The sequence below is a fragment of the Drosophila serrata genome, unplaced genomic scaffold (assembly GCF_035046125.1).
Source record: "Drosophila serrata isolate PLE 108 unplaced genomic scaffold, ASM3504612v1 contig_240, whole genome shotgun sequence".
Taxonomy (NCBI): Eukaryota; Metazoa; Arthropoda; class Insecta; order Diptera; family Drosophilidae; genus Drosophila; species Drosophila serrata.
The window spans coordinates 9,513,203-9,530,898 of record NW_028257138.1 but is presented as its reverse complement, the minus strand read 5'-3'; the positions used below and the strand labels follow the sequence as shown (position 1 = coordinate 9,530,898).

Here is a 17,696-nt window from a genome sequence, read left to right as displayed (position 1 = left end):
GATATTTGCTTTTATAAAGATGTACCTGTGGTACTGGGCTGGCGTGATTTCCGTGGCGCGGCCTGGTCACACTGTTCAGCAATTGTTGTGGTCTGTGTTTTTGCAAAGCCTGGTAAACATTTTTTCCGCGAGAAAAAGCGTTCTTATCAGCAAGAAGTTTGCTTCAACAAAGAAAACGATGATGGAGTAACTGCGGCAAAACAGTAAGCAACTGAAGCACATTGCAAGCGTTTGTATCGCCATATCTGTCCTCGTCTTATCTTAGATCGCCTCGCCATGATTCTGCGCGCGCCCATGTTGGTGGCGCGCTTTCTGCACAATGGAAGACTACGCCTACTGTTGTTAATCCTGATGGCATTGCTGATGGGTGGTATTATACTTTCGTACCACTGGACAATCGAGAACCAGCTATGTTTCATGGACACAAAAGGAATGGCGACCCAGTCGCCGGGCGGAGACTTGGATGTCAGTCTGCTGGAGGATGTGTTGCTGGCAGAGCCGAAGCCGGTGCCCGGTCGCAGCATTTTCTTTCACGAGACCAGCTGCCAGCAGACTGAGAACAGGCGGTACAAGCTAATGGAACTCACCGCCCGCCAGGCCTGCGCAATCGAGTCCGCGGCGTTGCATAATCCGAATTTCCAGATCTTTGTCTTGTTTGCCGGTCCCACATATAGAATCTCAAATGGCGGAAGGAACAACAATAGTAATACGCAGCCATTGGTTGAAGCCATCCTAAGCTACAGTAATGTACATCTGCGACGACTGAATCCCTGGAGCTACGCTGCCGGAACACCAATCGAGGAGTGGCTTAAGGACGGAAGCTTGTTCCTGTCAAGGTGAGCTGGGAGAATACTCCTAAACATAATTGCTACATCGATTTCCCCGTTGCCAGCTATCTGTTCTCGCACATTTCGGATTTCCTGCGCTATCTCACGCTATATCGCTACGGCGGTCTCTATCTAGACATGGATGTGGTGGTGCTACGCAGCATGGAGGAGGTGCCGCCCAATTATACAGGGGCTGAGTCCAATACTCATTTGGCGGCGGGCGTGATGAGCCTGGCGGCTACGGGCTTTGGCCATGAAATCGCAGAATCGTGCCTGCGCGACTTTCAGCTGAATTTCGACGGTAAGGATTGGGGCAACAACGGACCCGGAGTGATAACTCGTGTGGCCCAGAAAATCTGCGGCACGAAGAACATTGAAGTGATGCAGGAGGATCACAAGCGTTGCCTGGGCTTTAAGGTATTCGGGCGTGATGCCTTCTATGCCGTACCATGGAAACAGTGGCGGGACTTCTTCGAGCCCGAAAAGCTGTCGCAGACACTGGCCCTCACCAAGGACTCGTATGTGGTGCACGTGTGGAACAAGCACTCGAGCAAGCTTAAGATAAAACGAGGCACGAAGAGCGCCTACGCCAAGTATGCCGAACAGAATTGTCCGCGGGCCTATAAGGCATCGGGCGAGTATTTTTAATATAACCATAGTCCAGTGGTATTAACCCGCTGATAACCAAAGAATCATAATTGCCCTGGGAACGGCCTTTTATTAATAAGGTTGCACACTAAGTTTTGTTGAACTATACGTGTTTGCTTTTATTTGCATTTCTCGCATTCCAGCGATAAGCAGCTCACACAAAACGCACACAATAACACAGCACAGAGTTCTTGAACTCAACTCAGTCAAATGTATCTTTTATTTACTCTTCTTTCGTCTGATTGCACAAAAACATCACATTTATACAAACTGATTGGATTTATTTAATTCGATAAGATAAACATCTAAGGAAAGCAAAACGTTCAAAAGAAAAATAATCTCATCTAGCAAACGATCAAAATGAACATAAGGTTACTATCAGTGTTATAACATCTTAGATTAATCCGATTGTCCCCCGTGCGATTTTATCCAGGGGTTGCGAGTCCTACTCCCAAATATATTCCTAGTTAGGCTCGAATAAGTTGAAGGGAAACTTTCCGATATCATCAAAGAAATGTATATAACGAAGTATTTTTTGACAAATATATATATAGGTGCCTCACATGGGTGAATGAATACTAATACAGTCTTTATATAGACTTTAAGTTTATAATCCATCCCTCAGATATGTTTTGTAAAATCTCATTTCGAAAATCATTAAAACTACCATAAGGCTGGTGTATAAATAAATAATTTGGATACAGAGAATACATTTTAAATTATTTAAATATGTGCATAAATTCTTAATTCTTTTCCCTCTCCATTTTCTAAAACGAAACGAATGTGATGCACTACTACATGCACTGCACTTGGGAGAAACGCAGACAGGCTCCAACATTGTCCTCGGCATTCGCCTTGCCAGCACCCAGACCGTTGCCGAAATGAACGCCTATGTAGAATGGAGTCACTGTGCTTTCGATGCGACATGGCCACGCACCCGAGGAGCAGAATTGAGCACCGCAATGGACAGGCTCGCAGCCAGGCAGCGGACCCAGACCCGTGCCAATGAAATCCTCAATGATGCACGGCATCGTTATCCTGTCCGAACAGGTGCTAAAGAACTGGCGAGCCTGACGTCGTCGTCGCCGGCGCAACTGCAAATCGAAGGCATTGCGAATGAAGCCAAGGATATCGAAGCCACCACTCACCGGACGTGGACGTCGCGAAACGCCCGGCTCTTCGGTTGTGGGTGGACTTCTGAAGAATAGGAAGCCTCCATCGTCGTCATCATCGCCAGCTGTTCCGTCCTCACCGCCTGAGCCCTCCACGTCGTCGCTAGCCGGCGAGGATGACGGTGCTGCCGAGGAAGTAGAAGCCGCTGTACTGGAACGGAGTGGTGCTGCTGTGGTTGATGTTGTCGTCGTGCTCATTGCTGCCGTGCTGCTGCTGCTGCTGCTGCTGGTGCTGGCGGCGGTGCTGGATGGTGCTGCAACTGAACTGGCATTGCTCGACATCATGGACATCAAACTGGAGGTTGTGGAGTTGGCCATGTTGGCCAGCATTTGCATCAGTGTACTGGACGTGGGTGCTGCTGAGGTCATTGCTGCATTAACCAAGGTTGCCGTCGTGCTTGCAACATCCGATTGAGCCAGCTGTGCAGGAGCTGAGGTAGCTGCTCCCTGATTTCCCGCTGTAACTTCTCCAGCTCGCGTGACCATCCGTCCTCCACCGCCAATCCGAAAGGATTGCTCATCACAAGGCGTGTACATGATCGAGCACATGTCCTGTTCCTGGCGAACACAAATTCTATAATTCTGATTGGCCAAATGTCGGCCATTTTCGGCATAGTTAAAGGTCTGCATGACGCCCTCAGTTCCGGTATGATATTGCAGGCAACCGGCAGGAGCTCGTTGACTGAATGGTATCTGCGTTACGCTCATCTCCCATATTCGAAGCGGCAAAAAGCGATTGGATAGATTGAGATTAATGTCCACAAAGCGATCTCCCCCCGTTAAGGTGCCGTTGGCAGAGCTGCTATTAGTTCCTTCCACAGGACGAAGGCTCCCATACAACGTGGATTGTCGTGGAGAGACCCGAGCTCCGACATCGTAATATACTGGAATATAAAAGGGAATATAATCAAAGATTTCTATAAATCTTTTGATTTATCCTAAAACTTACAATGCTGTCCACTGTTCTGACCACAAATTGAGATATTTCCACCGGGTCCTCCGCCTATATTGAAGACATCCCCCTCGCAGACCCCAGTTCTGCGATTGGGCTGACCCAATGTGAAGTGATGAAAGTCGATTCGCACCTGACTTATGTCATCGCTCATCATCTTTACCCGCAAACGGCAGCCGGTAAAATTGCTGGGCATAAAACTGGGGAATCCCGGCGACACGATATAGGTGATATTGTTAGCGATGGTGGTATTGCAATTGGCTAGGAATACGCAACAGACCCCGAATCCCATGGCGCATTCACCTCGAGCTTGACCATCCTTCTGTCGACACTCGTAGGCATTGAGGCAGTTGCCCATCCGACGACCATCGTCAGACATACAGTCACCATCCACAGGCACGGGGAAGAGGTGAATCACTGGTGTAGCAAAAGGGTAAAGTATTATATTTATTATATTATAAAGATTTTCAGTTGCTAATTACCTTTTCCTTGTCTGCTGATTGTTTGGTTCCATCTTCCATCAGTGATGTCTGAATGATGGTGCATTTCCAGCTCAAGATCCTGCTGTGCTTCTGTTTGCAGCTCAAAGTACGCCTCATTGCTAATCAACGGCTCCTCCCGTTCATCGGAATCCACCAAGTGATCGTCCCAAATATCGTAATGATGCATGGGTGGCCAGGCCGTTGTCTCGTTGGCCGGCGACACGCAGAGCACTGATGGAGTCAGGCTCAATTGGAAGATCAGTATGCAAAGAGCACCGAGGAGCGAGATGGATAGTGGGAGGTGGAGGACATGGCCAGTAGAACGGTTGCCGCAACCGGCTCCAATAACTTTCTTTTTTCTCGCCCCGCTCCTCGCACTGAACCTGATGTTTTTGTCGGTTATTCCGATCCAGCGTCGTAATAGTGCGGCTGCATCGCATTTGGATTCGGAGTTGGACTGGTTGGCATATTCATGGCTCGACGACAGCATTTTTATGGCTTCCATGTCCATGTCCGCATCCATGCCATGTGTTCAGATGCGACGACTCCTACTTCTTCGTCGTTTTCAGCGCACTCCGATTATTTTTTTCGCGCGTGCGTTTCGCTGCGATGTTGGATGAAAAGTGCGCCCGTCTCCATCTTCCGAGATGCGCGGATGCTGCTGGATCTTACTCAGAGTCAGAGTCCGACTTAGCGGTTGTGCCTGGAACTGCTTTTCCCAGTCGTTTCTCTTCAATAATCTCCGCTTATTTGCTATTTTCGGCGGTGTAATGTTCCATTTAGATGGGACTCTGACTTCGCGGGGAGCCCAAAGTGTGTCAAGTATTGAGAGCAAACTCACATTTTGTAAATGAAAGAGTATTAAGGAAAATATTCCCCTTTATCCATTATATTTTCATAAATTGTTCTGAGCTTTAGCTTAAGTTATTTCTATACTTTTAGCAATTTTAAGTTGATGATTTAATATTTTATTTATTTATATCCCTTTATTTGAATTTAAACTCAATTCCCTCTCACATTAAGTTGTTCCTCAATTTTTTCACACGCTCTCCAACTGATTCTTATCCCGCTTGAGCCAATCCTCACAAGCAAAAATACGAATAAAATAAAATGAAAATAAAATCCAAGTAAAGGTTGCATATTTAATGGCAGTAAATTTAAATCTCACATGTTCGCGCCTCGAATCTCTGAGGCGCAACCGAGGCATCCACGGACAATGAACAAATGAAATATTTAAAGACGAATTTTATATACAGTTTACGAACTATAGGTTCCACTTAAGCCAGTAAGAAAGAAGGATCCTACTTTAAGATAGAAAACAAACAGTTTTTAATGTATAATATTACCAATCTCATAAACGAACCTATAGAATTGATATGATCTTTATATGATACGATATTTATATTTATTTAAACTGGCCACTAAAAGTATAAATTTAATAATGTGTGATTGGGCAACAATAATAATTATAAAATCCAGTAATAGGAACAATCCCTGACATTAGTATATTTTGCATTAGTCTTATGCATTTTTCTCTAAAAACTCCCAAAAACAAAATCACCAAATGATAATTTTATGAATCAAAATCATTAACTTTCCAAGTTTCCTATTAAAATTAAAATACTCACTGCGAGAGAGTATCCAAAACGAGAACAACAACGCCAAAGAACAACCAAAAGTGGGTTGTCTTGCAGTTTGTGTGTGCAATTTCTTGCTGCATCATCCTGTCCCAGAAGCGGCGATCTTTCTGAATGAATGTGATATGGGCAAATTGGCCAAGAAAAATCAGGTTAAACAGCTCTGCGGTAATTTACGTTTGTCTCGAAAAGCACGTCCATATATATACACATGTATGTGAGTAGGTAAGCGATCATGTAAGGTCCAGCAAAGCGTAGAAAGCGCAGCAACAACAAAGGTGTGTAATGCGCTTAGCAAGATCTATTACAGAATGTATATATATATATAGTCAGGTTCTGTAGCAGTGAATCAGCGTTCTACATATGAATATATGTATATATCCCATGAATCACGACCAATCAAAAGAATATCATTTATGAGTTTTTGGAAATATATATTGTTGCATTGTATATTTCGAGTTAGCAAATTTTTCATTGAAAGTTGTTGACCTCTTGGCATATTCAAAAATAACAGTCAAAGTTTATAATAGGTAAAATAAAATAATGATGAGTATACCCCATCAACTGATCCGTAGAGTTACAAACTAATTAAAAAGAGTGATCATTCAATACAAAAAAAAAAAACGATCCAAATCAAAAATAAACAACAATTGTGTTGATTATTTGATTTTCGTGGAGTCATCGGGCTACTGCTATCGATTCGCATCCAAATCGTACAGCTTTAAGACCAGTTAAAGCTCGATTTGGAAGCTGAATTGCAAAATATATATGAATGAATATGGGGACAAAGTTAAATTAAAATACACAATTAAAAAGGGTTAAGAGTTTGGAAATTGTTTTCTAAATCGATTAACATTTAAATCAGTTGCTGGAGCATGCCAAATATCATTTGAGTATTCTTGCGCCTTGTTGTTGGTAGCTTAAGCTTAAGCTTAGGTTGTGGTTTGAGCTTTGTACAATGTTTTAGGGTTAAATATTACGGCATAAGTTAGCATTAAACATTAGAGTCTAGGTGTTAGCCCGGTTTAGGTTGCATCCGTTTCTCTCCTCCATATATTCTCCTCGTCCGCTTAGAGCGGCTCCAGTGCCGCTGGTCCATGGGGACTGCCCTCTAGCTTGCGCCAAACCACGTTGCACATCTCCCGCACCAGCGCCTTCTCGCCATCATCCATCTGGTCGAGGGCACTGCCGGCCAAGTTGCCCAGACGATCGCGTTCCAGCTGTTCTCGCACCTCGAGGACCTGCAGGGCACGTACTACCGCTTCCGGGCGTCCGGCAATAGGTTCTGGTAGTTGAATAGCCGCAGCTGCTGCCGCTGCAGCGGCCACAATGTCCTGCTGTTGCTGCTGGGTTTGCTGTTGCGAATGCTGATGCTGTGGCTGCTGGTGGTGATGCGGCGAGGGTGCTGATTTGGCTGGTGCTGTTGGTGTTGGCGTTGCTGCAGATGTGGCCATTGGCGTGGGCGTATTCTGCGGCGTGGGCGTCGTCGTTTGCAGATGGGCCGTTGGCGTGGTGCGCTCCTCTTCCAGCTGCTGGATACGTCGCTCCAGCGAGCGTACATACTGAAGCGTCTGGTCGTTCAGCGTGTGGGCATGACGTAGATCCTGGCAAAAATGGAAAATATAACAGTTTTAGTTACTTGTTTTATGGATTTGTATATTTCTTATTGGTTCTAACCTGTGGCAGTTGCCGCTGCTCTGCATAGTTCCTTAACGCAGTAATGGTTTCGTCGGCATTGGTACTGGAACTGGAGCCATCGCCGTCATCGCGCAAAGCATTTCTGGTGGCGGCACCGCATCCGGCGCATAGGGCATTGGCTGCCACATGAGCTCGTTCCTCATCCAGATACAGGCAGAGCTCTTTGAGCTCCAAATTATCGGTGATTAGCTCTTGTTGCTTATCATCCAGCTGACGTAGTTTGTTCTGTAAAGGTATTGGAATATATATTTAATATTCTCGATAATTTAACACCTTCTAAACTCACCTGATAGGCTGCCACCTCCTGGCGCATCACACTGGCTGTGTATCGCCCAAATCGCTGCCACTCCCTGGCCAGCTTACGACCCTTCTGCCGATCGTCGTCGAGGAAACAGCACAGATCCCTCAACTCCTGGTTGTCGTCCAGCAGACGTTGGTTCTGCTCCTTCAATGCCCGCAACTCATTGACCAGCGACTGCAGCTGGCGGTTCTGTTCGGCCGTTAAGCGGCCACCTCCGTTGGTCGAGGGTATTCCCGTGCCGCTGGACGTGACCGAGGCATTGGGCGATGGATGCTCCTGATCGGGCTTGCGCACAAACTTCAGCATATCCTGTGCCTGTCCCTGTCCGCCCTTCGCTCCCGTCTGATGTTGCAGATACCGCGAATGCTGCTGCTGCTGCTGCTGCTTTATGGAGTCGGGTATGTAGATGCTTGATAGCTGTGGTATATCCGGCGGATACTTGATGGGCAAGTGCGGTTTGAGTATCCCGGTTCCTGGCTGCGGGGGTGGCTGATACCTCGGCGGTATGGAGTGGGCGGGAGCCGGTGTTTTTATCTGCGGGCTGCGCAGAGATTGCTGCTGCTGTTGCAACTGGTAGAAGCTGCGACGTTGCTGCGGTGGCTGCAGCTGCTGCTGTTGCTGCTGCTGTTGTTGCTGCTGCTGCTGCTGCTGCTGGCTAGCAAGATTAGGCAATTCTTTAGCAGATTGCTGTTGGATGGGCAGGCGGGAAGTCAATGCCTGATGATGATGCTGCTGCTGCTGCTGCTGCGTGGAGTGCTGCTGATGTATTGTGGCCACGGTCTGCAATTGGTGTGATTGCTGCTGCTGCTGCTGCTGTTTTTGGGCTGGTGACTGCGCCGCCGACGTTGGCGTTCCGCTTTGTTGCTGCGTTGAGTGTTGCTGGTGCTGAGTTGAAGCAGACGCTGCTGCTGTTGCCAATGTTGCTGTCGTTCCTGGTAACAAAGAGCGTCTCTGATGGATATGTTGCTGCTGCTGCTGATGTTTGTTAATTGCCTGCGCCGCTGCCTGGGCTTTTCCTATTATTTTGTCAACGCTATTTATTTTTATCAAATTATTGTTTAAAGTGCTTGTTGCTCCGTTTGTAGTTGCTGATGTTGCTGCCGCGTTGGTTAATGACTTTTGCTGTGGTTGTTGTTGTTGTTGCTGCTGCTGCTGTTGTTGATTGCCGGACATTTTTGTGTTGGTTCCTTGTTTGCCTTCGGTGTCGTTTCGGTTTTTTCCTGCCCTCGCCTTAATCTACTCACTCGGAGTCTACGACCTCAGCGGCATATTGTCAAGTCACTGCAAGATAAATATACAAAAAACATAAAAACGGGCAAGGCATTAGCAAAAAAACATAAACTGTAGGTAAACAATAAATCAAGGCATTGCTCGGTGTAATTTATGCGACAGACGAGGGCACGCCGCCAGTGTAGCATAATTAAACCTCCATTAGACTGCCACGAGACGCTGATAGAAAGCGAAATGAGCATTTATCGCGCCACTGGAGCCATGACATGCCACACGAGCCACATACTTACTTACAACGTCCTCGCCACGGAGTGCTCAACAAAATGCAACCAAGCGTCGCCAAAATGTCGCCCAACACACCGCCAGAAATGGTAAAATTACATTTGTAAAATATAATATTTCTGGGGATTAATAATTTTTAGGTAATTGGTAATAGGTAATTGTTAAACCATAGAAGACTCTGCGGGGACTCTAAATCTTTTATTTGATGTGATTAGTCTACCTTTCTTTTGAAGTTAGGAAGTTATAAAAGGTACTTGACTAATTTTTAAGCTGCTTTTCATAATTGTTTTCTTGGTATCTGTTTAAATTAATTACAAGTAATGTATTTAAGTTGTCTTTAAATGTTTTATACGAATAATTTGCACGACATGCCACCTTTTTATGAGCTTTTAAGTTCAAAGAGGTCAAGGTTTATGTTTCTTTCTTACTTTAATAGTGTAATAAATATTGTCTAAAGTTCATTTGTTTAAATACAAAAACAATGTTAAGTAGCAGATGTATCATTATAATTTATAATAATGTATATATCCGTTTTAAATACATAATTATACTTTCTTTTTTTTAGTATCACAACCCATGCAGGGTATTAAATTTTAGTCACAAGCTTCTTACAGTGTGAAATAGTCATTTCCGACCCTATAAATCATATATATTCTTGATCAGAATCAAAAGGCGAAGAGATCTAGCTAAGTCTGGAAAAAATTTATTTTTTCCACAATTTTGAAAATTTTATAAGGGGTTACATCGTTCAAATTGTGAAAAACTGATAGAAATTTTAATTTTTTTAGATTTTAAACGGAGTATGCAGATATTTTTACCTATTAAAAACTAAGATATGAAAGTTTTCCGAATTGAAATTAATGATTTTTTGACTGAGTTATGAGTTTTTTAAACTTTGTTTTGTCGTATACCAATATCATTAAATATTGATTCAAAGAATGTGAATATTTCAAACATATTATAGTTATGATCGTTTTCTAAACCATCCTATAATTCAATTGCGAACTGCATGGGAATATAAACTTCAATATGAAGTAAGTTTCCTTTTTAATTTTTATTAAAATAAATTCGCATAAACTGTTTTTCTCCCTGTGTCCCATAGGGAATATGTCTTGGATCTCTGGTTTCTGGCTGGGATCGGATCGGTTGGATGGATGGCGCTGAAGCGTCTAATCGCCAGATGGTGACTCGTGTGCGTTGACTTAAACGGAGGCTTCCGCTTCTGGTTTGGAAACCGAAAGCCCAGCCCGATGCACTGAATCGCATATCGTCGCATTTGAATCTCGAAAGTGAAATTGTTGTTCATGCTTTGATGGATGTGGGCTCTGGGACTCTGGGACAGGGAAAATTGAAATGTTGCAAGGAGCCTTCGTCGCTTGACATGATTGTGATTATGGTAATTTAGTATTTCCATTAAGATGGTGTTTTCTTTGATTGCTCTTTATGGCTTAGTTATTATTGTGTTGCAACAGAACGATTTAAATTATTTAAAATGATTTGTTTTTTATGTGAATCTATGTATATCTTTTTGGGTTCAATATGATATATCCTTCTAGTATTTTGAAGTGCTAAAAGGTGTCAATTGTTCAATTTTAAGACCTTGTAGAGTTAGAGCCGATAAGCTTCGATTTAAAATCAAGTTATGCCTACCAAGATTTTTAAAATATGGATTTTTTCAAGGTCTTTTAAGATAATTTCCTATGCGTAGGGAATATTTGTAGTTTCTTATTAATTATTTTATTATTAGGAAGACTATTTTCCCAGGTGTATTAGGTGTATTATAAATAATAGTGAGAAACCATTATGTTCTTTATACTTAACCTTTTATTGTCCCTCTAGAAATTCTTGTTTTGCATTACAATCTTCCCCTTTAACCCATTATAAACCCCCTAGAAAAGGGTTTATAACTTCAAACTGCTCTGTAAGTAATCAATTTTATTTAAATTCCTCTAAAAGAACATCTGCGTATCAGTTACAGCTCAAAGGACTGGCATATGGCCTAGAACTGAAGGGTATCTCCCCCTAGTTCTTCCCTTTTCTTTACTTAGCTATTTAGGCTGTCAACTTGAAGATATGTGGATTCCCCCTTTTGTAACGAAACGTACACATTCAGGGGGAGAAAATAATGACAACAGGTGTGAAATGTGAGTTTCCCGCGAAGGAAGAAAGGAATTTTACAAAAGGTATGACCACCACCAATGCCAAAAAAGAAAAAAAAACCGAACCCATTTAGAGTTCTGTGGGGCATACAAGAAATTACAGAAGAAACCAACCAACGGATTGCGCAAAATAACAAAAGAATGTGGCGAGGGCCTGGTCGAGGTTGGGCCCTAACCCTTCATTGTTGCATTCAGTTTCGATGGAGCAGAGCAGAGTGGGATCTGCTGCTATATACATAGCATTCTCGAAGGAAAACTTACAAAACACGGCAACAGTTGTAAATCATCGAATTACCTCAAAATAATAGCAATCGCTCTCTGCCCGTTTTGAGGGGGGCCTCAAATTGGCCAAAAGCAAGAAACCAAAATGCAAAGCGAAAAATAAGGAAACAAAAAACAAGAAGTTTGGGAAAAGAAAGATTAGGGAAATGGGAAATACTCTTATTTTTAATTAAAGATATTAAGATCAAGTTTTCTCAGCAGAAGGTATAAGCTTTATTTGTATAAATTAGAGGATTATTTTCTTGTAAAGAACCCCTTTAAGTTAGGTTATCTTAAAAAGCCTTAGTACTCCTTGAAAGGGCATAGAAAACAATACAATACAATGCAATGCAACAGCAGCAGCAGCTCCTCTCTTCTCTTGGAAGATCAGAGACAGGGGTAAGATGCCTTGAGTCACAGCCTCTACAAGAAAAAAACAAAGACTCTCTTGTCCCCCCGTTGGCGTAGTTTTTTTGGCGACTTGCGAAATGAAGAAACCCTCCAAAAAACAAAAAACAAAAAACAAAAAAAAACTTCGTGTGTCAGTTACGCTTAATGAGCACAAATATTGCTCTCATTGTTGTTGCTAAGTTTGCTCTGGTGTAGATTTACTGGCTTTGATTGCCAGGCTTGGATCGAGTCTCGCGGTTCGAGTCTCTTGAGTCTCCCCCCAGTTTGATTGTGACTTTGAGTTTGAGTCTCGGGTCTCCCAGTCGGAAATGCCAATACTTAACCCTCAACAGCCCCTTCTGATTCCCTTTGTCCCGCTTTGGTGAATCTTCCTTATTTTTTGTGTATTATTTTGTTTTTTGGCTGAAACCATGAGAAAACGAACGGAAACAGCAAATGAAAAGCTTTGTGGGTAATAAAAATAAAAATAAAGGCAAGGAATTAATATGAAAATTTGATAAAGGAATTGTTCTATACTCTGATGATCGATAAAGTTTATAGCAGATAAATCGCAGGACTTATTCGTTTTATATTTTTAAAAGTTTGTCCCTAAATTCGGACTTGGGAATTTTAAGAGCAATATGCCTGTAATATCACACACTTAACAAGAATCTAATCTAGCAAATATAGGTAGCAAAAATCAGTACCTCAAACTATAAAAATACGTACTAAGAAGATATAACGTATACATTTTTAAAACAAACCCTTTGGTACAACCAATAAACCCTATATCAAAAGGGTACAACCAGAAAAAAGCCTTCGATTTGTAGCACATGTACACATACTTCGTGTTAACCTTTTCCTTGGCGAATCGAGTCGAGTTCCCTCTTTCCGCCAAATAGCAAATCATCACCTGGTAGGTTCCAACTGAAGTGGGCATAAACTTATAGACCAAGGGGAAAGGGTGTGATATAATAAATAAATAATAAAAGTGAACATATTTCAATATGCGTGTATAAGAGTTTGTTTGGCCTTCGGCAATGTATGTGTGTTCAACGCACTTAAGGTAAAGTATTTATTCCTTTATTTTACCTCTTATAATTTTAAATATTTGTATGCGTGAGGGTTCGCCCCCTTCCTCTGCCTTTCGCTTATAAACTTTTAGATATTGCTAATGGTTTACCATTGTTGAAGTCACTGAAAAAAGATTAAAAAGTAGGAGAAGGCGTTGGCTTTTTTGCAAATAACAAATTGCCATAATTAGTGGCATTTTAATTTGAGGTTTCAGCCTCACAGCTCGCCCAAGAACTGTATGTAAATCTGGATTCAAAACGAGCCGAGACTTATTTTCCCCCCGGGGGTTTGCTACTCCAAACAGAAGGGGCCAAAGGTGTTGGAGTGCAAAATTATGAAAATTACTCTGTACTTTTCCCATGCTTAGTGGGTGGCTTCTTCACCGTCTGGATTGGCTGGCTGGGAAAACTTCAACTCTAGATCTTAAGTCGACAATGGACAATAAAACAAGAGTGGCACACAAAAAAACTATAATAAGTTTTTAATGGGTCTAGCCATGAATTTATTTGTTATAGATGGCAACTGCCAGATACAAGGTAAAGTTAATGGAAAAACAAGATGAGGGGTTAAACCTGGAAGCTATACACGCAAGTCGGGGAACAGGATGAGAACGTGAGTGGTGTCACGATATGTATAGAAGGTAGGGAAGATCCCTTTTAGTAAAGAAGATATATCAACGTATCATATTTTATCATATTTAATTAGATTTAAAAGACACAAAGATGCCTGAAGATAATAGAGATGATTCAGGCTTACTATATCTACAATCTGATCTCTCTCTAACAACAAATAAATTAAATACAAAATATTACCAGGCACTGGTTATGTATTTTTCCCCAAAATAATTTGCAAAGCAATCAATTTCGTGAAATAAATTGAATTTGCTTTTTAAATGTAATGATTAAGCAACTTTGTAGTGAACTTGGCAAGCATAAAAAATTGCAGTTGATCGCTTTTACATAATCATTAATTAATAATAACTTTTTGATGTTCAATCATTATTTCTGCAAAATGAGCTTCATCAGCTCGATTTTGTTGCTAATCTTTGCCATTTTTTTTCTCTCTCCTTTAAATATATATCTTTCAACATCGGCATATTTGTTTGGCTTTATGCGATTGCCCAACGGACCATGAAACAAGTGTTTAATTAAGGAAATGAGCGTAGAGTCAAGTACGCAAACACGCACACGTGCAGGTACAGAAATTAAATAAAACCAAAAAAATACAATCAGCGAAAAATAAAACAAAAATTGGTTAATAAATGTAAAACCAAAAATAAAAAAAGGGGAGAAGTAAAATAAATAAACATGGATGGATAACTAGATGGTTGGTTGAAAACCGCTCAAAGTCACTCAAGGTTAAGAAATCTCCCCGTGTTGCCCCAGCACGCACACGATTCAAAAGCCAAGATTCCAGGCAATGACAGCTTTTTTTCGGCTCTTTGCCGAGTGATGACAGCCCCAAGACAGAAACGGAGTCTTAACCCAGAGCATCGAGAAATGTGAAAACCGCAAGTCATGTGGGTTAAGTACACTTACTTAACAACAATTCCAAAACTGACCGCTCGCCTTCAGACAATGAAATTCGTAATGAAAAGGCAGAAAAAAGCTCGGCGACGATCGAAGCTTGTACTGGTTTTTTTACCTGATTGAAGGAATAATGATTGAAAATCAAGGGAAATTGTGGATAATTACTACACATTTCATTTTAGAAATACTTAAATATTTATCACACCGCTCAATAAGTTCCCGGCCTAACAAGGAAAAACACTTTTTTTTTTGAAAATTTTGTTTTTTTCATCTACGGCTATACACTTAGTCCAGCGCTTCTCCAACCTTTCTATGCCATTTTTGTAGAAAGATGAACTTTTACCCTCAAAATAGGTCTCAGTTTCGACAATCACCTCCTCATTTGATCGATATCTCTTGCCTTGGAGGTCCTTTTTGAGATCTGAAAAAAGCCAGTAGTCACTGGGGGCCATATCTGGAGAATAAGGTGGGTGCGGCAGAAGTTCGAACCTCAATTCACTTAATTTCACCATTGTTGCCATAGACTTGTGGCATGGTGCATTACCCTGGTGAAACAGTGGTTTCTTCTTGGCCATACGTGGACGTTTTTCCTTGATAACGCGATCCAATCGATCCAGCAGTTTTATATAATATTCGCTGTTTATTGTTTTACCTTTTTCCGGTAGTCTATAAATAAAATCCCATGTGCATCCCAAAATACAGAAGCCATAACCTTACCCGCCGATATTTGTGTTTTGGGACGCTTCGGACGGCTTTCACCGGCTACCACCCACTCAGAAGACTGACGAATGGATTCTGGAGTATAGTGGTGTATCTAGGTTTCATCCATGGTTACGTAACGGCGAAAAAAATCGGTCCTATTGCGCTTCAACATGCTTAAACACGTCTCGGAAGCATCGATGCGTTGTTGCTTTTGGTCCGGTGTTAGCAATCGCGGCACCCACTTCGAGCAGAGCTTTCTCATGTCCAAATGTTCATGTAATATCGTAAACACACTGGCTTCCGATATCTTTGAGGCATCAGCTATCTCCTTTAATTTCAATTTGCGATCGGCCAATACCATTTTTCGGATTTTTGCCACATTTTCTGGCGTAACTGCTGTTTTTGGGCGACCACTGCGTTCAGCGTCTTTGGTGTCCACCCGACCACGTTTAAATTCATTGTACCAATCTTTGATGGTTGATTTTCTCGGAGAAGAAACTGGGTAATGTTTATCAAGCCAAATTTTTGCTTCTACTGTATTTTTTCCTATCAAAAAACAGTGCTTAATCAGGAGACGAAACTCCTTTTTTTCCATATTGTAGAAAAACCCAAAGGTTGTATTACTTAAAAATTTGTAACTTAAAAGCACGTGGTCACTGAGTTGTATAATTTTTACACAGAGCTTATGATAATCGACACTTTCGATAAAAATATCTATATTTGCTTACTACTGCTCCTTATACATATGTCGGGCCGCGGACTTATTGAGCGATGTGATAGTTTTAAAGTTTGAAATTCTGTGAACGAGTAATTTACGACCCTATAAACCATATATATTCTTGATCACCATCAACAGCCGAGTAAATTTAGCTATGTCAGGTGGAAATTTTTTTTTTCAAAATTTTCAACATTTTAAATTTTCCAAAAATTTATCAAAAATTTAACAAATTTTATATTTTAAATTAGGTATGCAGATTTATAAACCTAATAAAAGGTAGCATATGACAGCTTTCCGAATAAAAATTAAAGCATTTTTGGCTTGGTTATGAGTTTCTTAAACTTTGATTTGTTGAAAAAATGTTCATTTAAATATATGGATAAATATTGATTCAAAGAATTCAAATATTTTAAGCTTAGTTATAGAGATCCGATTCCATCCTATAATTCAATTTCAAATTGCGAAGTTCCTTTTTGTTTATATTTAGTTAAGATCTTAGCTTAGCTTAATTTTCTTATTAAATGAATACTTCTTGGGGAAAGATACACATTAAAAAATGGGTTTACAATCCTCTGAATGGTCAGATAATAAAGCATTAAAGAATGAGTTTATTTCAAATTCCTTCAAGGTATCTTTAAGTCCACTTAATTTATATCTAAGATCTTGATGTTCCTGGTGACTTTTGCTTCTGTTTTCACTAATACAATATATTTGTAAATAATCGGTAAACAACTAGTAATACTTTTACTATACTTCATGTACCTTTTTCATCTCGTATATCTCTCAAGAGAACCACTTCCTCGTCATCCCTGATTGCCTTCAAAACTTAACTGAACCACCCACAACACACAAAAAGGTAGACAAGACAAACCAGAACACCCACACGGGCAACATGAGAATATGGGCAATGGCAATACAGAAAGTCTGTCCCGATCTCGGGGCTGTCATGCTCCATTGCAATTTGGATACGGATTTGCATTGCACGCACCAAAAAACGCGTGGTAAAAGGCGTCTCCATATAACCCATTCATATATCGTTTTTCAAACGCTCGACTAAAGTCGGAGAAAACCGAAATAAATATCATATATATACATATATATACAACGCCTTCACTGTTCGTATCGAATGACAAACGACAAGCGTCGCTGTTGGCGTCGACGTTAAGTCATACAGATGACTTTAACTTGAAGAAAAATAACAACAAAATAAAGTAAAAAATAAAAGAAATGAAAGAGCGAAAAATACTCGTGAATGAATGAATGAAATGCAGACAAAAGGATCCCCACACATCGACTCACTTTTGGTTGCCATTCAAAAGACTTAAGGCACAAACTCATTCGCTGCATGGCACAATTTATCAACGGGCCTTGGGCTTTGGGAAGATTTGTAACCATCAAAAGACGATTATGTTGCACGTGACACTCCTGGCCAAAGATATTCTTCTCCCAGCCAATCAGTTTCTTGGAAACGAACCCAATCCTGGGATCTGGAGGGAAATTGATACGCTTGAAATGCACACATGCCAAGATTATAGACAAAAATCTAAATTGATTCTTGACTATAATTTTCTAAGCAACCCAATACATACTTATACACACTTTTGGAAGGCCACCCACATACATTTTCTTTTATG

General features: G+C 41.3%; 3 protein-coding genes across 4 annotated transcripts in view; 1 reads left to right on the top strand and 2 right to left on the bottom strand.

Moving 5' to 3' along the window:
- Positions 1-13: 13 nt before the first annotated feature.
- On the top strand, positions 14-2,183 carry alpha4GT1 (alpha1,4-galactosyltransferase 1). Its single transcript, XM_020952331.2, has 3 exons — positions 14-203; positions 266-836; positions 893-2,183. The coding sequence occupies exons 2-3, from the start codon at positions 277-279 to the stop codon at positions 1,473-1,475; spliced, it is 1,143 nt and encodes a 380-aa protein (XP_020807990.2). The 5' UTR covers positions 14-203; positions 266-276; the 3' UTR covers positions 1,476-2,183.
- On the bottom strand, positions 1,667-5,197 carry LOC110183977 (uncharacterized). Its single transcript, XM_086831243.1, has 3 exons — positions 4,082-5,197; positions 3,597-4,016; positions 1,667-3,531 (listed from the first exon to the last, which is right to left on the bottom strand). Exons 1-3 carry the CDS (start codon positions 4,602-4,604, stop codon positions 2,270-2,272), a joined length of 2,205 nt encoding a protein of 734 aa, XP_086687369.1. The 5' UTR covers positions 4,605-5,197; the 3' UTR covers positions 1,667-2,269.
- A 934-nt stretch (positions 5,198-6,131) lies between these two features.
- Positions 6,132-17,696, bottom strand: part of Ccdc85 (coiled-coil domain-containing protein 85) — a 26,473-nt gene continuing 14,908 nt past the window's right edge. For both annotated transcript variants that reach the window (XM_086831239.1, XM_086831240.1), the window contains exons 2-4: positions 7,703-8,998; positions 7,396-7,641; positions 6,132-7,322 (exon numbers count right to left, since the gene is read on the bottom strand). In XM_086831239.1, coding sequence (XP_086687365.1) covers positions 6,789-7,322; positions 7,396-7,641; positions 7,703-8,890 — 1,968 coding nt within the window. In that variant the 5' untranslated portion in view covers positions 8,891-8,998 and the 3' untranslated portion in view covers positions 6,132-6,788. The remainder of the gene's footprint in view (positions 7,323-7,395; positions 7,642-7,702; positions 8,999-17,696) is intronic.

Bases quoted from the DNA above. Each gene is read 5' to 3' on its own strand.
- alpha4GT1 (XM_020952331.2), top strand. From the start codon at position 277: ATGATTCTGCGCGCGCCCATGTTGGTGGCGCGCTTTCTGCACAATGGA. The intron at 837-892 runs GTGAGCTGGGAG...CCCCGTTGCCAG, and splicing joins GGAAGCTTGTTCCTGTCAAG to CTATCTGTTCTCGCACATTT.
- LOC110183977 (XM_086831243.1), bottom strand. From the start codon at position 4,604: ATGGATGCGGACATGGACATGGAAGCCATAAAAATGCTGTCGTCGAGC. The intron at 4,017-4,081 runs GTAATTAGCAAC...TTGCTACACCAG, and splicing joins AATCAGCAGACAAGGAAAAG to TGATTCACCTCTTCCCCGTG. The intron at 3,532-3,596 runs GTAAGTTTTAGG...TTTATATTCCAG, and splicing joins TCAGAACAGTGGACAGCATT to TATATTACGATGTCGGAGCT.